Source organism: Eimeria maxima, genomic scaffold (assembly GCF_000499605.1).
Source record: "Eimeria maxima Weybridge genomic scaffold, Emw_scaff106, whole genome shotgun sequence".
Taxonomy (NCBI): domain Eukaryota; phylum Apicomplexa; class Conoidasida; order Eucoccidiorida; family Eimeriidae; genus Eimeria; species Eimeria maxima.
Genome location: NW_013563385.1, coordinates 1 through 18,839, shown reverse-complemented (window position 1 = coordinate 18,839; position 18,839 = coordinate 1). Strand labels below are relative to the sequence as shown.

The 18,839-nt window shown below is 52.0% G+C and overlaps 2 protein-coding genes across 2 annotated transcripts in view; one reads left to right on the top strand and one right to left on the bottom strand.

Annotated features, from left to right (window-relative positions):
* EMWEY_00014070 (CAM kinase, CDPK family, putative) overlaps positions 1 to 3,249 on the bottom strand; it is a gene marked incomplete at both ends in the record, with an annotated part of 7,241 nt that extends 3,992 nt beyond the window's left edge. Inside the window, 6 exons of the mRNA XM_013477238.1 lie at positions 77 to 221; positions 474 to 1,110; positions 1,309 to 1,487; positions 1,914 to 2,028; positions 2,268 to 2,407; positions 2,626 to 3,249. Of these exons, the coding sequence (XP_013332692.1) occupies positions 77 to 221; positions 474 to 1,110; positions 1,309 to 1,487; positions 1,914 to 2,028; positions 2,268 to 2,407; positions 2,626 to 3,249 (1,840 nt within the window). The remainder of the gene's footprint in view (positions 1 to 76; positions 222 to 473; positions 1,111 to 1,308; positions 1,488 to 1,913; positions 2,029 to 2,267; positions 2,408 to 2,625) is intronic.
* An 8,590-nt stretch (positions 3,250 to 11,839) lies between these two features.
* Positions 11,840 to 15,863, top strand: EMWEY_00014060 (hypothetical protein, conserved; the record flags this gene model as incomplete). Its single annotated transcript, XM_013477237.1, has 7 exons — positions 11,840 to 13,167; positions 13,350 to 14,081; positions 14,213 to 14,420; positions 14,837 to 14,904; positions 15,022 to 15,100; positions 15,346 to 15,458; positions 15,689 to 15,863. The coding sequence occupies 7 exons, from the start codon at positions 11,840 to 11,842 to the stop codon at positions 15,861 to 15,863; spliced, it is 2,703 nt and encodes a 900-aa protein (XP_013332691.1).
* Between the last annotated feature and the right edge of the window lie 2,976 nt (positions 15,864 to 18,839).

Genomic DNA, 18,839 nt, shown 5'->3' with positions numbered 1-18,839 from the left:
CCGCCCTCCCCCGCCGCTGCAGCTGCCGCCGCTGCTGCTGCTGCTGCTGGGATCGGCAGGTGCAGCGGAAGCAAACTACTGAAGAAACTGCTCCCCAGTGCCTCCCCCACAAGCAACCGCCAGTTCGGATCCCGCTCCAACAGTGCAATCACCAATTCCAGCGTTTCTTCAGATACCTCCTTCCACACAGGATGCGTGAACTTCAACTTCCCATGCAATACCTGCAGCAGTAACCAGAGCAGCAACTGCAGCACTAACAACAAGGAGCGATGGCAGCAGTCGAGACAGCATTTTCAACTGAATAGCGCAAGCACTAGCAGCGAGAGCAGCAGCCGTCGTTGCTGCTGGTGCTGCTGCAGCACGTGTTGCGAAGACCACCCTACCAGCTAGCAACCTCCATCTCCAAACTGCACAAACGCTTGCGAAACTGCAGCAACAGGGGCAGCGGCAACAGCAGCAGCAGCCTGACTTACATTGTAGGCGACAGCTGCATCATCGGGGCCATCAAAAGGCAACTCCCCACACAACAGCAAGTAGAGCATGACGCCGCAGCTCCATGCATCAGCGCGTTCTCCATCGTACCCCCAAGGGTGCAACTGTTGCTGCTGTTGCTGTTGCAGCTGCTGCTGCGAGCCCTCAGCCTGCTCCCCCACTTCACTATCCTGCTGCACTGCAGCTGTGCCTCCTCCTTGCTGCTGGCGCCGCATCTCCTCAGTCTTCTGCACGAGATCTGCTGACAGCCGTAGCACCTCCGGCGCGGCAAAGCAAACCGTTCCGGCGACAGACTGCAGGAGCATCGTTTCTTCTTCCTGCTGCTGCTGCTGCTGCGCCACGGCCCCCTCAGTTGCTTGGCTTTTGCATGTTTGTTCTCCTTCTGCTGCATCGCCGGAAGCAGTAAGAGGAGCAGCAAGGAGTACAGCCGACGCAGATGGAGTAGTAGGAGCAGCTGCAGGAGTCGCAGCAGCAACTGCTGCTTCCACAAGGTCCATAAGGGACTCTCTCCTGGGCACGCTTCGACGTCGAGAGAATCGGCGGGCCAAACCAAAGTCCGCCAGCTTCAATGTCAGGCTCCCAGGCTCAGCCAATAGAAAGTTCTCAGGCTTTATATCCCTACAGGGGCAGCATCAGCGGCAACCTCGGGGGATTAAACATGCCAAAAGGAAAAAGCGAGCCCACCAAAAACAACTGGCCAAGCTCTTGCTGCACACGCCAACTGCATCTAATGCACTCGAACCGATCACAGCGCGAACCCAGAAGCAGCAGCGATAGCAAAACCAGCAGCAGGTTCGTATTCGTGCTGCAGCAAACCTGTGGCATATGCCGTGCTGGTGGCAACAGTGAGCAGCAGAAAGCACTTGGTACATTATCAGCGCAGCTTCTTGTCTTGAGAATCGCGGGCGCGGGCGGCCGTCCGGCAAGTGCCCCCCGCTTGTGGCGGTCTTAGCTAACTCGTCGAACAACTCCCCTCCACGGCACAACTCCATGACCTAAAGCAGCAACAGCAACAGAAGAAACAGCAGGAACAAGGTGCAGCAACAAGAGCAGCGGCACAGGCTATAGCAGCATTGGCGGTAGTTGCAAACAATGCGAATAGCGTGCGCCAGCAACCCGCCACGTGTCAGCAGCTGCTGCTGCAACACAGGCAGCAGCTGCTGCATCCGCATATGTGAGGAACACAGCCACCAGCAAGAAGCATACAAATGCGATAAAAGAATGCAGCAAGGAGGAGAGAAGAGAGACAAAAAATAGAGGCATGGAGCTGGAGAATCGGCGACAAGGAAGCGGATAACGTAGACGACAAACAAAGAGAGGATATGAATAGCCTACGAAAAAGAGAGGATAAACGTTCTAAACACGCGAACAGCCAATAGCAACGAGACGGAAAGCAAGCAGCAGCTGCAGCAATTTCTAACCACGAAGAAGTAGGCAGTGTCGTCATAACACTCAAAAACCTTGACGATGTTTGGATGGTCCATCTCCCGCATCAGTGCCACCTCCTCCCGAGCCATTGCCACTGCGTGTGGGGTGCTGTAGCAACAGCAGCATCAACAGCAGCACGATAAAGCAGCGAGCGCCAACAGATTCTTAAGCATGCATGCTGCCTCTTTACGTCCCGGCAGAGTAGTCCCGCTGCTTCTGTTTTCGTCTATACAGTTTTTCAGAACCTCGCCAGGCAGCAGCAATACCAGCAGCAGCAAGACAAACGGCAACAAAAGCAAGAAGGACCCTCAATAACAGCAGCAAGATCCGCAGCAGCAGCAGCGCACCTCTTGGGTATCCTCTTGACGGCGCGCTGTATGCCAGAAAGCCGTTCAATGGCCACGAACACCTCTCCCCAAGAACCGGAGCCAATACGCTGCTTAAGGACATAGTGCTGAAATATCTTACTCGTTGAACCTGTCGACAACTGCAGCAGCAACAGCAGCAGCAACAGCACTCCCCCTGCAACCCCTGCATCAGATAGTGCACGTGGTGCCGATGGAGAGCAGTACAGAGGGCCGCACGCAAAAATACGTTCACTCGAGGAAAGAAACAGCAACAGCAGCAGCAACAGCAATACCACAAGTAACGGCAGCAGCAGCCGCAGCCGCAGCAGCAGACCAAAAGGCAGTAGGAGGAGCTCACCCCACTCTCGGGATGGAACTCCGCGTGGAGGCCTTTGCAGCTGAGGATAACACGGAGGGGATATGTACAATCTTGTGCATTTGTTCGTTTGTCGGGCCCATAAAGTCGCTGCAACTCCTCCACAGATATTCTCGATCGGCCAAGCACACTTCCCCTTCTGCTCGCAGCAGCAGAGCCACTTTCTGCTGCTCCCCCTTCTGCTTCATCTGTTGCCGCTGCTGACGCTTCTCCTGTTGAGGCTGATGCCGGAGTGGACGCTGCTGCTGCAGCAAGTGTTTCTGCGGTCGCTTCTGAGGTTGCTTCTCCCTTAGGGACGGCAGCTGCGGTTGCTGCTGCGGATGCTGCAGCTTCGGCTGCCGACCCTCCAGGGATTTCTGGAGCTACTATCGTAGTAGCTTCTGCGGCTCTTGGGTGCTGCATGATGCGAACCTGTTTGTCACAGTGGCCACCGTGGTTGCTGCTTGTGCTGCTGTTCCTACTTCTGCTGCTGGTCGTCGCTACTTCACGTGCAGCCGCCAGCCGAGCCTCTGCATGCTCAGGGTTGGGGCCCGCTGCCCCATTTCCTGGGACAGGCGCATGAACATTCCCCGTCCTGGGAGACACAGCCACCGTCTTTATTGCCATATTGCTGACAAGAGTCCCAGGCGCTGCTGCTGCTGCTGCTTTAGCGGTTTGTGCGTTTGCTGCTGCTGCTGCTGCTGCTGCTCGGGATGCATCTGGGCGGTGGGAAATACACGTACTGTAGCCGTGGTTTCTATTGGAACGCTCAAAGTCAAATTAAAACAGCGTGGGGTACTTCTGTACAAAAGGAAGGAGAACATTAAAAAGACGACCCGCTGCCAGCGCCCCATCCGCTGCTCTGCTCCCCTGACCCCAGCAGTAGCTGAGGCAACAGCAGCAGCAGCAGTAGCGGTGCCGGCTCCCTCCACGAGGAATAAAACCAATCCTGTTCCTCCTCCTAATCTCACAGCAGCTCAAAAAACCCGACGCTGAGAGCCCTCCGCCCCCCTTCACCGCCTGCGTGTCGGGCTTGCAACAGGCAGCTGCTGGGAGCGGAGTGACGGACTGCACTGTAAGCACACCTGGGGGAAATATATCTTCTCTGACTGACCTGCAGCTAGAACTGCAGGTATTGACTCAAGTGGAGCACTGCTGCTTCTGTTTGTGCTACTGATGCATCTGCTACGGCTCTTGCTATTGAGACAGCAGCCGCAGAGGCACCGGGCTCCTACGACTCAAAGGGAGAACTAGGAGCACGAAATGACTGTTCTCTAGTGGCTCAATAAAATAAGTAGCCTTTTGCATCTAGTGCTACGACAAAAGGCCTTGTTGTAGCCGCTGCTGTTGTCCCTACTGCTGCTGCTGCTGGGGGAACCGGTTGCAGCGGGCGCCCTACAGGGGGTAATTTCGGCTCTCTGCGGGGCCCAAAAAGAAGAAAGGAGTCAAAAACAAAACGAATGGCAGCCAACAGCTTGAGGGGAGGCGGCCCAAGGGCGCTCCCCCCTGGGGTGCGCTGTGGCGGGACACGTAAGCGGCGTCAGGCTGCAGGCGGCTGTTCTTCTTCTAGATAAATATAACTGCAAAAACAGATGTAAAACCGAATGCGAAAACAAATGCAAAAACAAATACAAGACTTCTTACTGCTCTGTTTGTACATTCAACCGCTGCCAACCCCAGCCCGTCCCCGGACCCCCTGAGCAGCTGCTGGGGCCCTGGGGCTACGCCGAACGCGACTGTTGGGTTACCAGAAAAGCGTATCCTTTTTATGGAACGTCCTATAGAAGGCGTTCGTAAAGTGATATTTTTGATTGGAGAAACATCTGGGTAGCGGTTCACCTGCTAGAAGGGAAATATACAGGGGAGGATACTTCTGCTGCGGTCTGCTGCGCCGGCTTTCTGTGGGTTCAAGCCCGCCGAAGGGGCAAATTTAAGGAAATAAAATCACACGTATAAATGCGAAATTTCCGTTTACGAGTCTCTGTGCTACTGAAGACTCATCCCGTTCCCAGTCTACACGGTAGCTGTTTTTTCACAGTCTGTCTGTAGTTGTGACATGCATTTCGAGTTGCATACAGGTTGGCAACTGACGGCGAAGTAACTGTTTTACAGTATTCAGTTGTGTTACTGTGTGCGTCAGAAATACGTATGGGTGTGCCTGTATGTGGGGTTGGTATTTGTGTGATGGTTTGGCAGAACAGCTTGTAACACGGTTTCTAGATTTTTTCCCAAGACGATTGTGTGCTGCATTAGAGCAATTATACTTAAAATGAGATAAAATTAAATGCAGGTGAACTTTATATCCAGCCTACAGCATGGCGGCTCAAGCACCTGGTGCTACGCGAGGGAACGTATCCCGCTGTGCAACGCAGCACATGCTACAACTCAAGGATTCAAAATAGCCCCCCATACAAGCACAAACGGTCCCTCATAGCCGCATACACAAACAGTGAACAGAGTTGTTGGGAGCTGTTGCTTGCGTATCGTTTGTTTACAAGAGCATGCAACATTTGGGCGATGAATTAGCCCCCTATACGCAACATATGCGCAAGTAGAAATCCGGGTACCAGCTACAGGCATATCTTGCCGCATCTGCAGCCCCCCCTTCCCCAAGCAGCACAAGCTCTCGAGTGGCCAACCGCAGCTCATGAATGAATATGTAGACCGAGGAAGGGGAAAGATATCGGTAGAGGTCCAACAGCACCGGAGACGAAAGGAAAAGGAAAATGACTGGAGGAAAGCGGACAAGCTCCATGTGGCGATGTTATTCTCATGTGCTGCTGCCACTACCTTCCAACATCTAGATGTTCAGATGCTCAGTAGCCAAGCCATTGGTCAGTTAACCAACTGTATGTGGTGGGCGCCGCTTTAATAAGTTCTTCCCATAGTAGTGAAAAGTAGGCTGAAATTCATCCTTGGGGGTCAGCACACATCCATGCAGACGGCAAGGATCCTGTCTGCTCCAAGCGAGTGGCCACTACTGCAATATTGGAAACATGTGTCATAGCCGGTTCCGATCAATCTATGTATAGGGGCAAGGGCGTCGTTCATTGATAGAGCAAATTTTACACCGGAAACCAGGTGCATACCAAAACGTAAGTGGCTCCGTACACGTGAAGGAGCAAGTAAAGACGTAACGCCAGCAGGCTCTCCAAATTTGAACTGGGGTGTGAACATCAGCGCTTGCAGTAGAAGCTGCTAATACTGGTGGAAGTAGGTACTCCTGAATATTTGACCGGTACAAGCGACCCCCAGGTACCCAGTGCGGCTGTCAGACACCCAATCATAGACACCCGGGAGGCCCTACGCTGTCCTTTGTGAGCTCTTTATCGGAGTAGTTTTTCCTCTATTGCAGCGCTCTGCTATTCATAGCTATGGCCCAGGATCCTTTTCAGTCCACCAGCGAATCCGGTGGTTTTTTAGACATATTGACTGTAACGCATGACCAACCTGGTATTGTAAATATAATAATAACAGGTAATGCAAAGCGGCATAACACGTACCACGGGTTTGTTTCTGATAGTGTGGGACATCCCGGGCTGAGTATGTAGACAGCTGTGCTGTGCAGCGACTCCATACGCTCAACACTCTATTCAAGTGGAGACCGTTCATGTTTTGTGGGAACTGAGCTCCCTGCAGTTTAAATAAGATGTCAAATTTAAGTAGGATTTGGTAGCCCCGGTCAGGTTAGCAAGACCGTTGCGCTAGCGAGTTTCTGAGGGCTACGTTCGTATCTAGCTAGGGTGGGCATATTGCACACCTGCCGCCATACTCAAGAAATCGGTTGCACGTGGCTCACACTCTGAAATAAAGGGAAAACCGTCTGACTATGTACGGCGCTCTCGAATTGCGCAAGCGTAAAACCCTAGTAATTCCTCAGTGGCAACAAGTGTGCTCCTGGATCGGAAGAATGGACGCAGAACCACCAACCTCTTCTCCAAATGCGACTTTGGCAAGGCTCCTAACTTTGTGAGGTTCTCTGCGCAGAACTGACAAGGCGTCTCCAAAGTATGGTCTTCTTGTCACTTTTTTGATCACTTTCAAGTGGTTAGAATTGGTGTGAATTGCGACAAAAAGAAAGGCGATACATGCCAATGAATGCTGGATTGTATCCCCTGGTTGGAGCGTCTTTCACTTAATGTCAATTCCGCTTACTACAGCAAGCCCACCAAATGAGCAGCCTCCACGCTCTGTCCGCTTTCTTCGCGCGAGCTCCGCCTGGCCAGCTATGATGGGCGTTTTGTAGATGAATGGGAAAAAGAATGACATATAAATGACAAGCAAAATGGCGCGACACTGGGTGGATGGCCGAGTGGTCTAAGGCGCTGCGTTCAGGCCGCAATCCTCGCGGGCGTGGGTTAGAATCCCACTTCAGTCTTTATTCACTTTCCAGTCGTTTTAAAGAACCCCACATCCTTTCGTAGGATAGCTTATGGTCTTAGTAAATATACCCTCCTCGGCAGATGCGATGCCCCACTAATGACGAGAACGATACCAGACCTAGAACTGTCTCCCCTGCACTGGAGTTACACGTAGGCAGGGTAGCGTAGAAATGAGAAGCTACGTGGCGGGACACTGGCTGGATGGCCGAGTGGTCTAAGGCGCTGCGTTCAGGCCGCAGTCCTCGCGGGCGTGGGTTCGAATCCCACTTCAGTCATTATTCACTTTCCAGTCGTTTTAAAGAACCCCAGATCTTTTCCTAGGATAGCTTATGGTCTTAGTAAATATAACCTCCTCGGCAGATGCGATGGCCTACTAATGACGAGAACAATACCAGACCTAGAACTGTCTCCCCTGCACTGGAGTTACACGTAGGCAGGGTAGCGTAGAAATGAGAAGCTACGTGGTGGGACACTGGCTGGATGGCCGAGTGGTCTAAGGCGCTGCGTTCAGGCCGCAGTCCTCGCGGGCGTGGGTTCGAATCCCACTTCAGTCATTATTCACTTTCCAGTCGTTTTAAAGAACCCCAAGTATTTTTGTAGCATTGCTTATGATCTTAGTCCTAGGTCTGGTATCGTCCTCGTCATTAGTAGGCCATCGCATGCTGCCGAGGAGGATATATTTACTGTCGCCCCTGCACTGGAGTTACACGTAGGCAGGGTAGCGTAGAAATGAGAAGTTACGTGGTGGAACACTGGCTGGATGGCCGAGTGGTCTAAGGCGCTGCGTTCAGGCCGCAGTCCTCGCGGGCGTGGGTTCGAATCCCACTTCAGTCATTATTCACTTTCCAGTCGTTTTAAAGAACCCCGATTTCTTTCTAGGATGGCGTATCGTCGTAGCCCTGGGTCGGGCATTGGCCTCGTCATTAGTAGGCCATCGCATGCTGCCCAGGAGGTTATATTTACTGCTGCACTGGAGTTACACGTAGGCAGGGTAGCTTGTTTCAGTATTTGAGACTGTGACCCCAAAGGTCAAAGTGGCTTGAAGTCCACCCGTGTGAGGGATGGGTCCATAACAGAACAGTGGCGTCTTCCAGTCGTTGCTATCCGGCATCCCTAGCCTACACGGAGACACTGTTTGCCGCGAGTTTACAAGTCACCAAACCACAATCAAAATCTGTCTAAAGCAGCAGCGGTTGCTGGGCCCTTGTTTTGCTTCTCTTCTATCGAACAGGTGGTTCGTAGTTGGTTGAATTTGATCAGAGTTGGAAATTGGCGCAGTGTGACTTGCCGGTTGGGAACACTTGCGTCTATACGTCTGCATCAACGCAGCAGCCAGATACTAGACAAATATATCCTCATTGTACGCACGCTTTCACAATAGGAAAAAGGACAACTGTTTGGCTGCCTGCCTCTGTCCTACTAAAAGCCACCTTTAACTCTGAGACGATGGCTTTGGCTTTTCGCGAAGGCCTCCTAACCTGGACCACATAAATGTTTCAAGCTTACGTACGTGCGCATGCATCTATGATTTTGTACTGTACAGGCAGTTCCATGGGGCTTGGACGGTGGCCTTTGTGAAAAATGAACTGGTTTTCTTGTCAGAAAGTTCGTGTCGTGCTATGGCGTCATCGCACGCCCTTAGCACTAGAAAAGCTTCTGCTACTGCGGAAGGAAGCCTAGGACGCATTTATTTTATTGGGGCCAGAATATACTTCCTGTAAGTATATTATATATGTACACAGACGATAGTCAAACGAAGAACAAAGGTGCGCTGAGCTTCCCAACCAGAAAGTGGTTTGCCAAAATACCGCATTTCCATTTCGTTTGATGAGTCAGGCGTAGGCATTCTCGCTTCCAACCACACTAGATATTATCTCTTTTCACCGAATTGCTTTCCTGGAATAGGTGAGGGGCTTGGTGCATTGAGAGCGTGAAAAACACGGCTCTGCGTTTCGTTCTCCTGTCGCAGAAGCAGGCAATTGTACAGCAACGTACGGTGCAGCAATAGTTATTGGCAAAGACGTGCACCCTACGACTGCACAGGGAATACGAGTTGCAAGTACAGAAGGCCGAACAACCTTCCGTGAGGGACTGACTGCTACGGTAGAGTGGCTTAAAGAATGAGATGTATCAGGGGTTAAGGTCTTTCAAAAATCAGGTACCTAAATCCTGCTGCGGTCGTATGGAGCTAGGCAGTGAGGTTTTGCCTTCTAAGCCGGGGCACAAACGCAATAATGTAGGCGCACCAACAGATAAACGGCGTCCCTGGAAAGCCTGCGTGCGCGTGGACCAAAGAACGTGGTCAGTGAACAAAAGTTAGTATCTAGTACTGGGTACAGCTTAGGGCTGTCTCCTGTCTTGTGCAGTCTTCTTGCGCCTGTATTCTTGAGCAAGTGCAGAAAGGCCTGCACAAGACCAGTGAAGGGAAGTGAATACATAGCAGAATATGAGTTAGCTGCAACTCCCCCTGCAGCTGACGCGAGCGCTGTTACCATTGTAGGTCAAAGGTTGCTCTGCACTTGTTCAGAGACAGCGCTAGAAAGGGATTTCGCGCAGACATCGCGGAGGCGTTTTAGTGAACACTGAGGAGTATACGTAGGCAACACATTTAGAGTTTTGGAGGTTATGCTGATCTCAACAACAAGCGAAGCAGCTAGTCTGCTCACGTGAATGCCAAAGCTGTTGTAGACAGACTACAGGTGAATCGCCCTTGACGTATTTTGCAATAGAGGGAAAGCAACTTATTCGATGCTTAGACGTAGTTGGGTAGGAGCAAAGCAAGTCCAGCTTCGATTGAGTTTGGTTTTTTTTCTGCATTCCAAGACTATGTTTCGGTCTTTTCGATAGGGGCCAACTGCCTCACCAGGCTTTGCGGGCTGCGGGGGTAAACACAATGCGCTTATTCCTCATCGATTGCTTATTTTTGGCATCAAAACAATAGGCACTGACGCTCTACGCTAGGAGCCGTCTGCTCAATGGCTGCCGATTAGGATGTGGCAAGCGTACTCATTTGTGGAAATTGCTGAAGGCTTCATGTTCCAATACACAGTCACAGATCCTTCCTGCCCTGTTGCACAAAGTGCGTTTTCTTAGGCAGGGTGGGAAAGGCTGTGCGTGTGTTCCTTTCGCGGCGGTTGTTGATGACGGGCGCCCGAATTATGAAAGGAACACATGCTGGCACCTCTCGCGAAGATACACTCGAGCCCGGCGGGAACCGCAGAAGGAACAGTAAAACCGGCAGCAGAGACTCACAGCTACTACATTAGTGAAAGTATGTATGGTCCGTAGTTGGTGAATTGCCGTTTTTTCCTTCAAACAATCCCTCGTGTTATTACAAGCATTAATGCTGTATAAAGCTGGATACTTGCACAGCGTCATCATCGTCCTGAGCCATTCGAACTGCTGGATGGCTGCATTATGTATCTGAGCGGAATTTGCCACTGGAACAGATGATAGATAGGGCATTCTCACCTTGACGAAGTGAGTTTTGCTCTTCCCCATTGGCCCATTTGTGCACGGGGCCGATTTCCGGGCATCGACAAAATGCAACTATCTATAAAGAGATATCACTCCTGCTCTGCTCTGCGAGACCCAGTTCGTACGTTTCTGTCTTGAGCGGTTGCAACGACCCTTCATAACTGACTGCGGCTGTGTAGTGCGCAGTGGTCCCCACGCTCTGCCTACCTATTACACCCCACGACTACAGGTGGCTAATCTTCTTAATCTGTTCACTCATGTTCCCTCTATTCAAAATTAAATTCCCAGAACATGATCTCGTCTCTGCTTACATCCAGGCCAGTCCACCTGGGTAGATAGGTCTGGTCTTTCAGAAAGCCGATCCGACACTCGCCTTCAAGATGCGGGGCGAGGGCAGGCCCTCGCCTAAGCACGGCGCCCAGCAAGCCATAAAAGCGTGGTGCCTAAGCAGAGTGCTGTAGGTTCAGCCTGAGCGGCTGTCCCGGCCCACTTATAGTCCCCTTATTACGTGACTTCCCTGTGAAGTAGTGCTCATAACATAGCTATGTTTAATAATAATAATTTCTTTTCCATTTTCCTTAAGTCTCTAGACATCAAACCAGGGAGCCTTCTTAGGGTCTAAGAACTGCGTCGCTCAGGCTGACGCTGTCGGCTAGCTCATTAAGATATGCCTGTCTAACGATTCCCTAATCCCTGGGATAATTAGTAGCATTAATTCCTCTCTTGACTAAGAAGGTGCTAATTCCCTAAATATCTTATAGTATTAATGTCCGCTCCTGTCCTTAGGCTACTGGAGCGCACACCTGAGACGCATTGCAGTAGTGCCTGTGCACTACAGGATGTGGTCCCAAGAGGAAGGTCAATAGTGCGGTGTTGAGCCAGGTGTCTAGAAACATTTGTGCAGGTCTCAGTCGTATTAACGTATCCTTCTACACAGATCATTATCTCCAGCTTCTTTTTAGAACTCTAGCGGGCAACGTTGTTCTCATCGCATGCATCGCAGCTGGGGGGCGGCGGTGGGCTGGGGTTGTGGCCGATTAGGGTGTCCATAGATTTAACTATTGCATGTGTCGGTCGCTTTGATTTACTTATTTTTCATTTAAACTGCAGGGCTATTCTTTGTCGTAGGTTGTTGTATACTCAAGCCCGGGCAAGAGAGCCGAACTGCGAGCGGGAGGAAACAACACCTCCCACCCACCCCCTTGGCTTGTTGCATTGTTGTCCTAGCTGGTAGACTTCCCCTAAACTAGTCACATGCTCTCTCTTCCTAGAAGCTGTAGAGTGTCTAAAATTGAGCCCGACAAGGCATCAGCAGCAGCAGCAGCACGAACACAAGACCAGCAGCGGCAGCAGCAGCCATGGCACTGCCGCTGCAGCCTGCTTGGAGGGAAACAGCTAAGCGCAGACTGCCTTCTATACATGGAGAATCCCCTGCTGAAGATGTGGGGGGCCCCTGCTGCTCCCCGCCTAAGATAAAGGCGCGCCGTTTGGAGGGCCTCTCTGGGGACTTTCTTTGGCCTTCTATGTCAGCAGCAACAGCAGAAGCACCAGCAGCAAACACTGGCAGCAGCCTTCTTCGCACAAGGAGCCCTTTGTCATCTCCGCTGAAGCGGCGGCTGCAGACTTCTGTGGATGATGAGAACAGGGCTTCTCCCGCGGACGCTCCTCGTGCTCCTGCAGCTGGAGTATCAGCAGCGGAAGCAACGGGAGCTGACCTGGCCTCGAACAGCAAAATGCTGCAATCCCCTGTGCGTCTGCACTTCCCTATTACAAGCGGCGGGACAGCACATACAACACCGGAGTTGCCGCTTTTCCCTTCTGGTGCCTCCGGGTGCGTAGCTGTTGCTACTGGTTCAGGAGGACCGCCTCTTCCGACAGTGGCTTCTCAGGCTCAGTGCTCCTTGCATGACGAAACACCGCATTTCCAAAGGTCGTCTCAAGCAAGGGGCGGAGCTGCGGCTTCTTTAGCTCTCGATGCTCGGTCTTTGCTTACCACTGCAGCTGCAGCTGCAGCTGCGGCAGCGGCTGCTCCTGGCAGCCCCGAGGGAGGTGATGGTGCAGCAAATAGACGCCTGCATCAGCGGCCTTCTTTTCTTAACGATCCTGCCTCTCCATTCAGTACCAGCCGACGCCGCAGGGCTCCTCCATCTGCTGCTGCTACTGCTGCAAACGACGCAGTTGCCATAGCAGCGGGCACCCCCTCGCCAACGCGGCGAGCTCCTGCTGCTGCTGTTGGGGGGGACTTTGCAAGGGCCCCTGATGTATTCATTGACCAAAAGGTCTCTCCTGTCAGCAGCAGAAGGCGCGCCTCCCCCTATCATAAAGGCAGCAGCAGTAGCAGAGGGGCAGTGGAATTTGAAGAGGAAGCACTGTCCCCCTTTCGCCTTACCCCCCCGAGGAAGAAGCCTCAGTTTTCCTTTGATACAGGACACAGTGATGCCCACAAACGGACGGTGCAGGAGCAGCAAGAGAACCAGCAAGAGCAACAGCACCAAACTGCGGCATGCTGCGAGCTTTGCCTAACACCACAAGAGATCGCTTCGATGCAGCAGGTGTTTTCGGAGCAGCAGCAGCGCAGCGAGACATTTTGCTGCAGCTCTCTAGACACATGCGCTGCAGAGGAAGCCCCCATTTCTGCTGTCAGGCTGAACAGGCAGCTCGAACGCCTCTGCCGTCTGTACGGGCTGTGAGCGACCTTCGATGTTGCTGCTGCTCCCGCTGCTGCTGACCCACTTGGGTGTACGCGGCCTGGAGAGCAGCCTCCGATGGCCTGCCGTGACTTGCTGCGAGGTGTGCTGCTGCTGGTGCTTCAGCCTTTGCTGACTGCTACATGATACTCTCTCCTATGTCCTACTGTTGCTACTGCAGGCTACGGATCCTCTTTGACCGCCTTCACGACCGCGGAGAGCCTCTGTTGCTGTTTTCGAGTATTCTACCGGCTTACACGAAGCTAGCCCTTACCCATCATCCCCGCAGCGCCTCAGAGCCCACAAATTACACCGAAAGCAGCAGCAACAGCAGCATCCACAACAGCGGCGAAGCAACCTGCATCAGTGGCAGCAGCAAAATAAGAAATGATTTGATTAAAGATGTTGGGAGGCTGGTTTGGCTGCTCCCTCAGCTGCTCCAATGGAAAGCGCGGAGACTGTGCCGCACTGCGCAAAGCGGAGCAGCAACAGCAACAGCAGCGACCTTGAGCCCGCTGCGGCGTCAGCAGCAGCAGCAGCAGTATGACATACAGATCTTGGAGCTGAAGGACGGGGTTCCATTGGCCTCACGCGCGAACGATGGGGAGCAGCGGCAGCAGCAGCTTCGGCGGCGTCTCATTTCATATACGCTGCAGTGGCAGAATTTCTGCCTGCAGCTGCAGCAACAGCAGCATCAACAGAAGCAACAAGTACCGCTTCTGCGACGCAGCAGGCAGCTTATGATGCAGCACGGTAGCTGGGTGACTGGTTTTAAGGTGGAAACCGTACCATCTCCTCCCGCCGCTGCGCCTCCCGAGCTGCAACTGCAGCAGCACGGGCTGCAACCGCAGCAACCACCAGCAGCTTTCAAGGGCGACTCACTAATTGGCCACATAGGTGGAAGTCCTATTCGGTGTGTGAGGCACCTGCAGCAGCAGCAGGCGCAACATGAGCGGCAGAGCCAGCAGGTGGTGGCGAAGGGAGGCAGCAGCTGCTCAACGCCTGCTGCTGTTGCAGGGGACTGTATCGGCGGCGTCTCTTCAGTCAGCACATGCACATCGGAGCCCACTACGTCTCCAGCAACCATTCCCTTGGAGCCATCGACGTCTCCTACACTATTATCGTCTCCTCTGTGCCGCTCCCGGCAGCCTATGAGGCGGTTTTCTCTCATGTCTTCACTTGTTGGGAGCCGCAGCCCGAGTCCTCCGGTGGAAAGGCGCTCGACCTCGAACAGCACCAGCCCCACCAGGTAGTTAGCTACCTGGCAGGGCATCTAGTTAACTAGCTCACGAGCTGGACAGTCATCTGGCCCCCGTGGTCGCCAATTGCATAGAGAGGCACACACACAGTTGACTTGCAGTCGTCTACCGGTTTTAGTCGGGGGGTGCACAACGGTTGTTCCGGTTCCAGCAGGAACATGCTAGAACCCTGTGCAGGTACGGGAGAGACCTGGCACAAGCTGAATAGGGAGACCCATACCATACCGTATTTCTTGTTTGCGTGGCTGTCTGGATTACTGCAGGAGTCCGGTCTCCGAACGGCTGCGTCGCAAAGTATGGGTGGCTGCAATCATTGCCGCAGGAACAACTCTATTAGCATCGACAGAAGCGCAGTAAATCCTTGGGCATCTGAGTGTTTTTTCTGTTGTTCTATTCTTTATGGATGCAGACGGAGGAACGGATGGCCGCTCGTCTGCAGAGAGAAGCAGCGCAGCGAATTCGGAGGGAACTTTATGAGTAGGTTGTTGGCTGTGTCGCGGCTTCTGCTGCCACTGCTGTTGCTGCTTTTCTGTAAATTTCACGGGAGGTAACACCGGCAAATCGGCAGTGCCCGTATTTTCTTTGTTTCCTCAGGAGAGTAGAGCAAACAAAAGAGGCGCAAACCGTGCTACAGTGTCTACTCGACGCATGTGTCTACCATGACCGCCGCTCTGTGCGTCTACTGCGCCTCCGCTTCCCAGTTGGCACCAAGCTGCAAACATTTTCGTGTATTTATTTCGACCCTTGATCGCAGTTGGCTAGCTGAGGAGCCCAAGCTAGGCACCTGAGGGGCTATTGGTAGTTTGTGACAGTGCTGCAGCCGAGATAACTAAGAAGTTGCAACTAGTTCCCCTTGAGGTTCCACATAGTTGCAACGGGACAGACCTTCGAGGGTTTGGAACTGGCTGTGTGCTGCAGCGGATCGACGTGCGGGTGTTAACTGACCTGTTTGTTTCTAAGCTGCGGACGCCATTGCCTGTGGCCGCCGTGGAGAGAGCTGTTCTGTACCTGGAAGGCCTTTGTCCCACCTCGTGAGCCCGCGTCCCTTCTTGTATTGGTTAGGGATATCGGTCACTCGCTCCTTCTGATCTCCATATATGACTCTACATGAGTTCCGCATCTTTGTGCTGTCCACGCAGCATTCAACTCCGCGCGAACGTCGTCAGCCTCGACCCCGCAGCCGAGTAACTCGCACAACCCCATTCCTCCGGAAGTCGAGCAAGTAGTAGAGGACAGTGTTTTAGCGTTTATGCTGCCTCAGGGGAAGAGATAAGTCTCGTGCCGCCCCAGTGCCTCAGATGCTCACATGCGCTTCGTGCGGCCTTTTGTTTTTCAGCCATTCGGCACTGAGGAAGCTTGTCGAGTCCAAGGTAAAGGATTCAGAGGAAGCAGCGCTTGCCGCTGATCGACAGGAGTCATCGGCACTGGTAGACTAGCTGACCTGGCTAGATCGGCTGCCTGCTGGGTGAATGCGCTATGCTAGTTGACTTCAGTTAAGCTAGCTAGCCACATATGTAAGCAGTTGCCTGCCGCCAGGCGCACCGATAGGCGCATGCAACACGTCGCGACTTTCCGTACTATGTATTGATGTCTTTTGACTTAGTCGCGTCTGCTGAGGCAATTGCTGTCCTCAAAACAGCGTTGGCAGGAACAGCAGCAGCCCGACCCCTCTGCGTTTTCTTGTCAAGCCTACAACAGGCGCAGAGGGCAGTTATATGTCTTTAAGGTCAGTCTACTACTTCGGTCTACTTACACGTCGGGATGCAGTTCATTCGTCAGATTGGCGCTTCCGCACGCTTCTCTGAGGGCCTGAAAATGGTATCTCTTCAATATACTTGCGGTTGTTCGCAATAAACGCATTTATCTTAAATTTCTAGTCTTCCCCGCATGGTGCTTGCCAGTTTAGCACCTCTTCGGTGATATCAGGTGCAAGACTGCCTGAGTAAGCCTTTTGTTCATTAGACGTTATGCTACTATCGAGCGTCTGCGTAACTCTCCCGAGCGATATAAGAGCGATATAAGGAGACCGTGAGCATACCCATGGGCTGAAGCTTTGCTGGTCACGGCGATTGCGCAACGCAGTTTTGGGGAGCTTGGACGAGATTGTACGGCACAGGAACTGTAGGTCTCCCGGGAAGAAGGCGCGGAAAGTAGCATCTTCCGATATGCTGCCTAACGATGAAGAGATGCTACCGAACTACCTAAGGCCTATTCCTCGTGGGAGGCTTGCAACAGGGGTTCGCCAGTCCAGTGCAGCTAATCACTGCACCAGTTGTTACCGAAAGGAGCGCGTACATGACAATCACAATCGTAGGTGCTTTTGGGGCACAACTCGCTAGCGACGTGACAACCAGTGTCTTGTCATATCATGCAATTGCTGCTATACACGGAAGCAGGTCGCTTCCTCAAGAGATTCCTGACAACACCAGGCAACTATCTGGCACCCGTTAGGCCTGCATTCGAGTTGGGCTGCATGGAGGTCCATTAGTTCAAAGCAGAGTCACATCTGTGATGTGAGCCCTAGCCGAGATTTGCTTGGTGCCTTGCGTGCCTTTGTATTGTGGCCGATCCAAACCAGTCGAAACCAGGAGTCTCTGCATACATCCAGAACAAAAAAGCATAGCATACATAGCATACCTTCCCAAACAGTGCAAGCCTGTAAGTCTTGCCAGTCTTACCGTCTGTTAAGAGAGTAAGACTTACAGGCTTGCACTGTTTGGGAAGGTATGCCTGTATCTCTAAATGCGGGGTTCAAGAAGATCTAGTGGAAGCAATGACTCGACCATCATCAGCCCCAGCTGCTGGAGTTGTTACAAAACACGCTTTGCTTTGCAGCGGAGATGCTACTGTTTATATAATGCCTTTTGTTGAACATTTCTCTTCTTAGTCAGCAATGGGGATCATTATTCTCTCTACTCGTTGAACACGTTTTGCCATGGTGGTCAAGCCGTTGTGCTTTGGTGCATGTGTATGCAGTTGTCATTAGTTCCTCAATTCCTCCTTTAATTAAATTTTGTGAATAATTATACTTTGCATGAATAATATCAATGAAGCATACTTCGTTATCCATGGCAGCAACCACGTAAGTGGTACGCTGTGCTCGTCCGGTGGTCTGATGGCACATTTGTACAAGATTGTGACGCCGTCCCAGCATTACACATAATCCCTTGTTGCTAATGCTGTTGCTTATTTAATTTATTTGCTGTCGTGTGTGTTTACAGACCCAATTAAGGCACCATGGTGGTCAAGCCGTTGTGCTTTGGTGCATGTGTATGCAGTTGTCATTAGTTCCTCAATTCCTCCTTTAATTAAATTTTGTGAATAATTATACTTTGCATGAATAATATCAATGAAGCATACTTCGTTATCCATGGCAGCAACCACGTAAGTGGTACGCTGTGCTCGTCCGGTGGTCTGATGGCACATTTGTACAAGATTGTGACGCCGTCCCAGCATTACACATAATCCCTTGTTGCTAATGCTGTTGCTTATTTCCATGGTGGTCAAGACGTTGTGCTTTGGTGAATGTGTATGCAGTTGTCATTAGTTCCTCCATTCCTTCTTTAATTTAATTTTGTGAATAAATATACTTTGCATGAATAATATCAATGAAGTATACTTCGTTATCCATGGCTGCAACCACGTAAGTGGTACGCTGTGCTCGTCCGGTGGTCTGATGGTACATTTGTACAAGATGGTGACGCCGTCCCAGCATTACACATAATCCATTGTTGCTAATGCTGTTGCTTACTCAATTTATTTGCTGTCGTGCGTGTTTACAGACCCAATTAAGGCAAATTGAAGGCATCAGAAACAGGAGAAGAGGAGGATCCATCGGTTTTTGTCCGTGAAGGCGAAGAAGGTAAGGACAATGTAAGGTTGTGCTGCATAGGAGCACGCGTAGGACTTAGGCGTGGGAATGCTAGGGGTGGTAGGTTTCGATGCAAGTGCTCGAGTCATTCGGGGCGTGAGGGGTCAAGGTGCTCTTGAGGTACTGTTGTGTGAGGGAAGTTGGTTGGCGCATTGGGCCAGGCGAGGCATGAGAGAGGTGACGTAAGCATTCTTCGCAGTGCTGCTTTATTAGAGCAGCGCTGCGCAGAAGTGTTTATGTCGCGTCGCGTCGCAATTCGGTTTGACAAGAGGACAATTGGGCTTGTGACCATGGATACTTCACCTGTGCGACAGGGAAGTCTGTTGGTTGCAAGGATGGTTGGTAGCAGGAGTGAGTGTTCTGGGGTACAATAGGTCTGCTATTAGCACTCCCCATAACCCCTAAAGAGGCTGATTCTGGGTTGTTGGCAAGTTGTTGGTGTTGTATTGGTGTGTTCTGCGGAGAGTTAGGAGAGCAAAGGGAAGTGCGCTGCGAGTACTATGTGATCGTATGTTCTCTATAGTCGTACGGACTTAGCGTA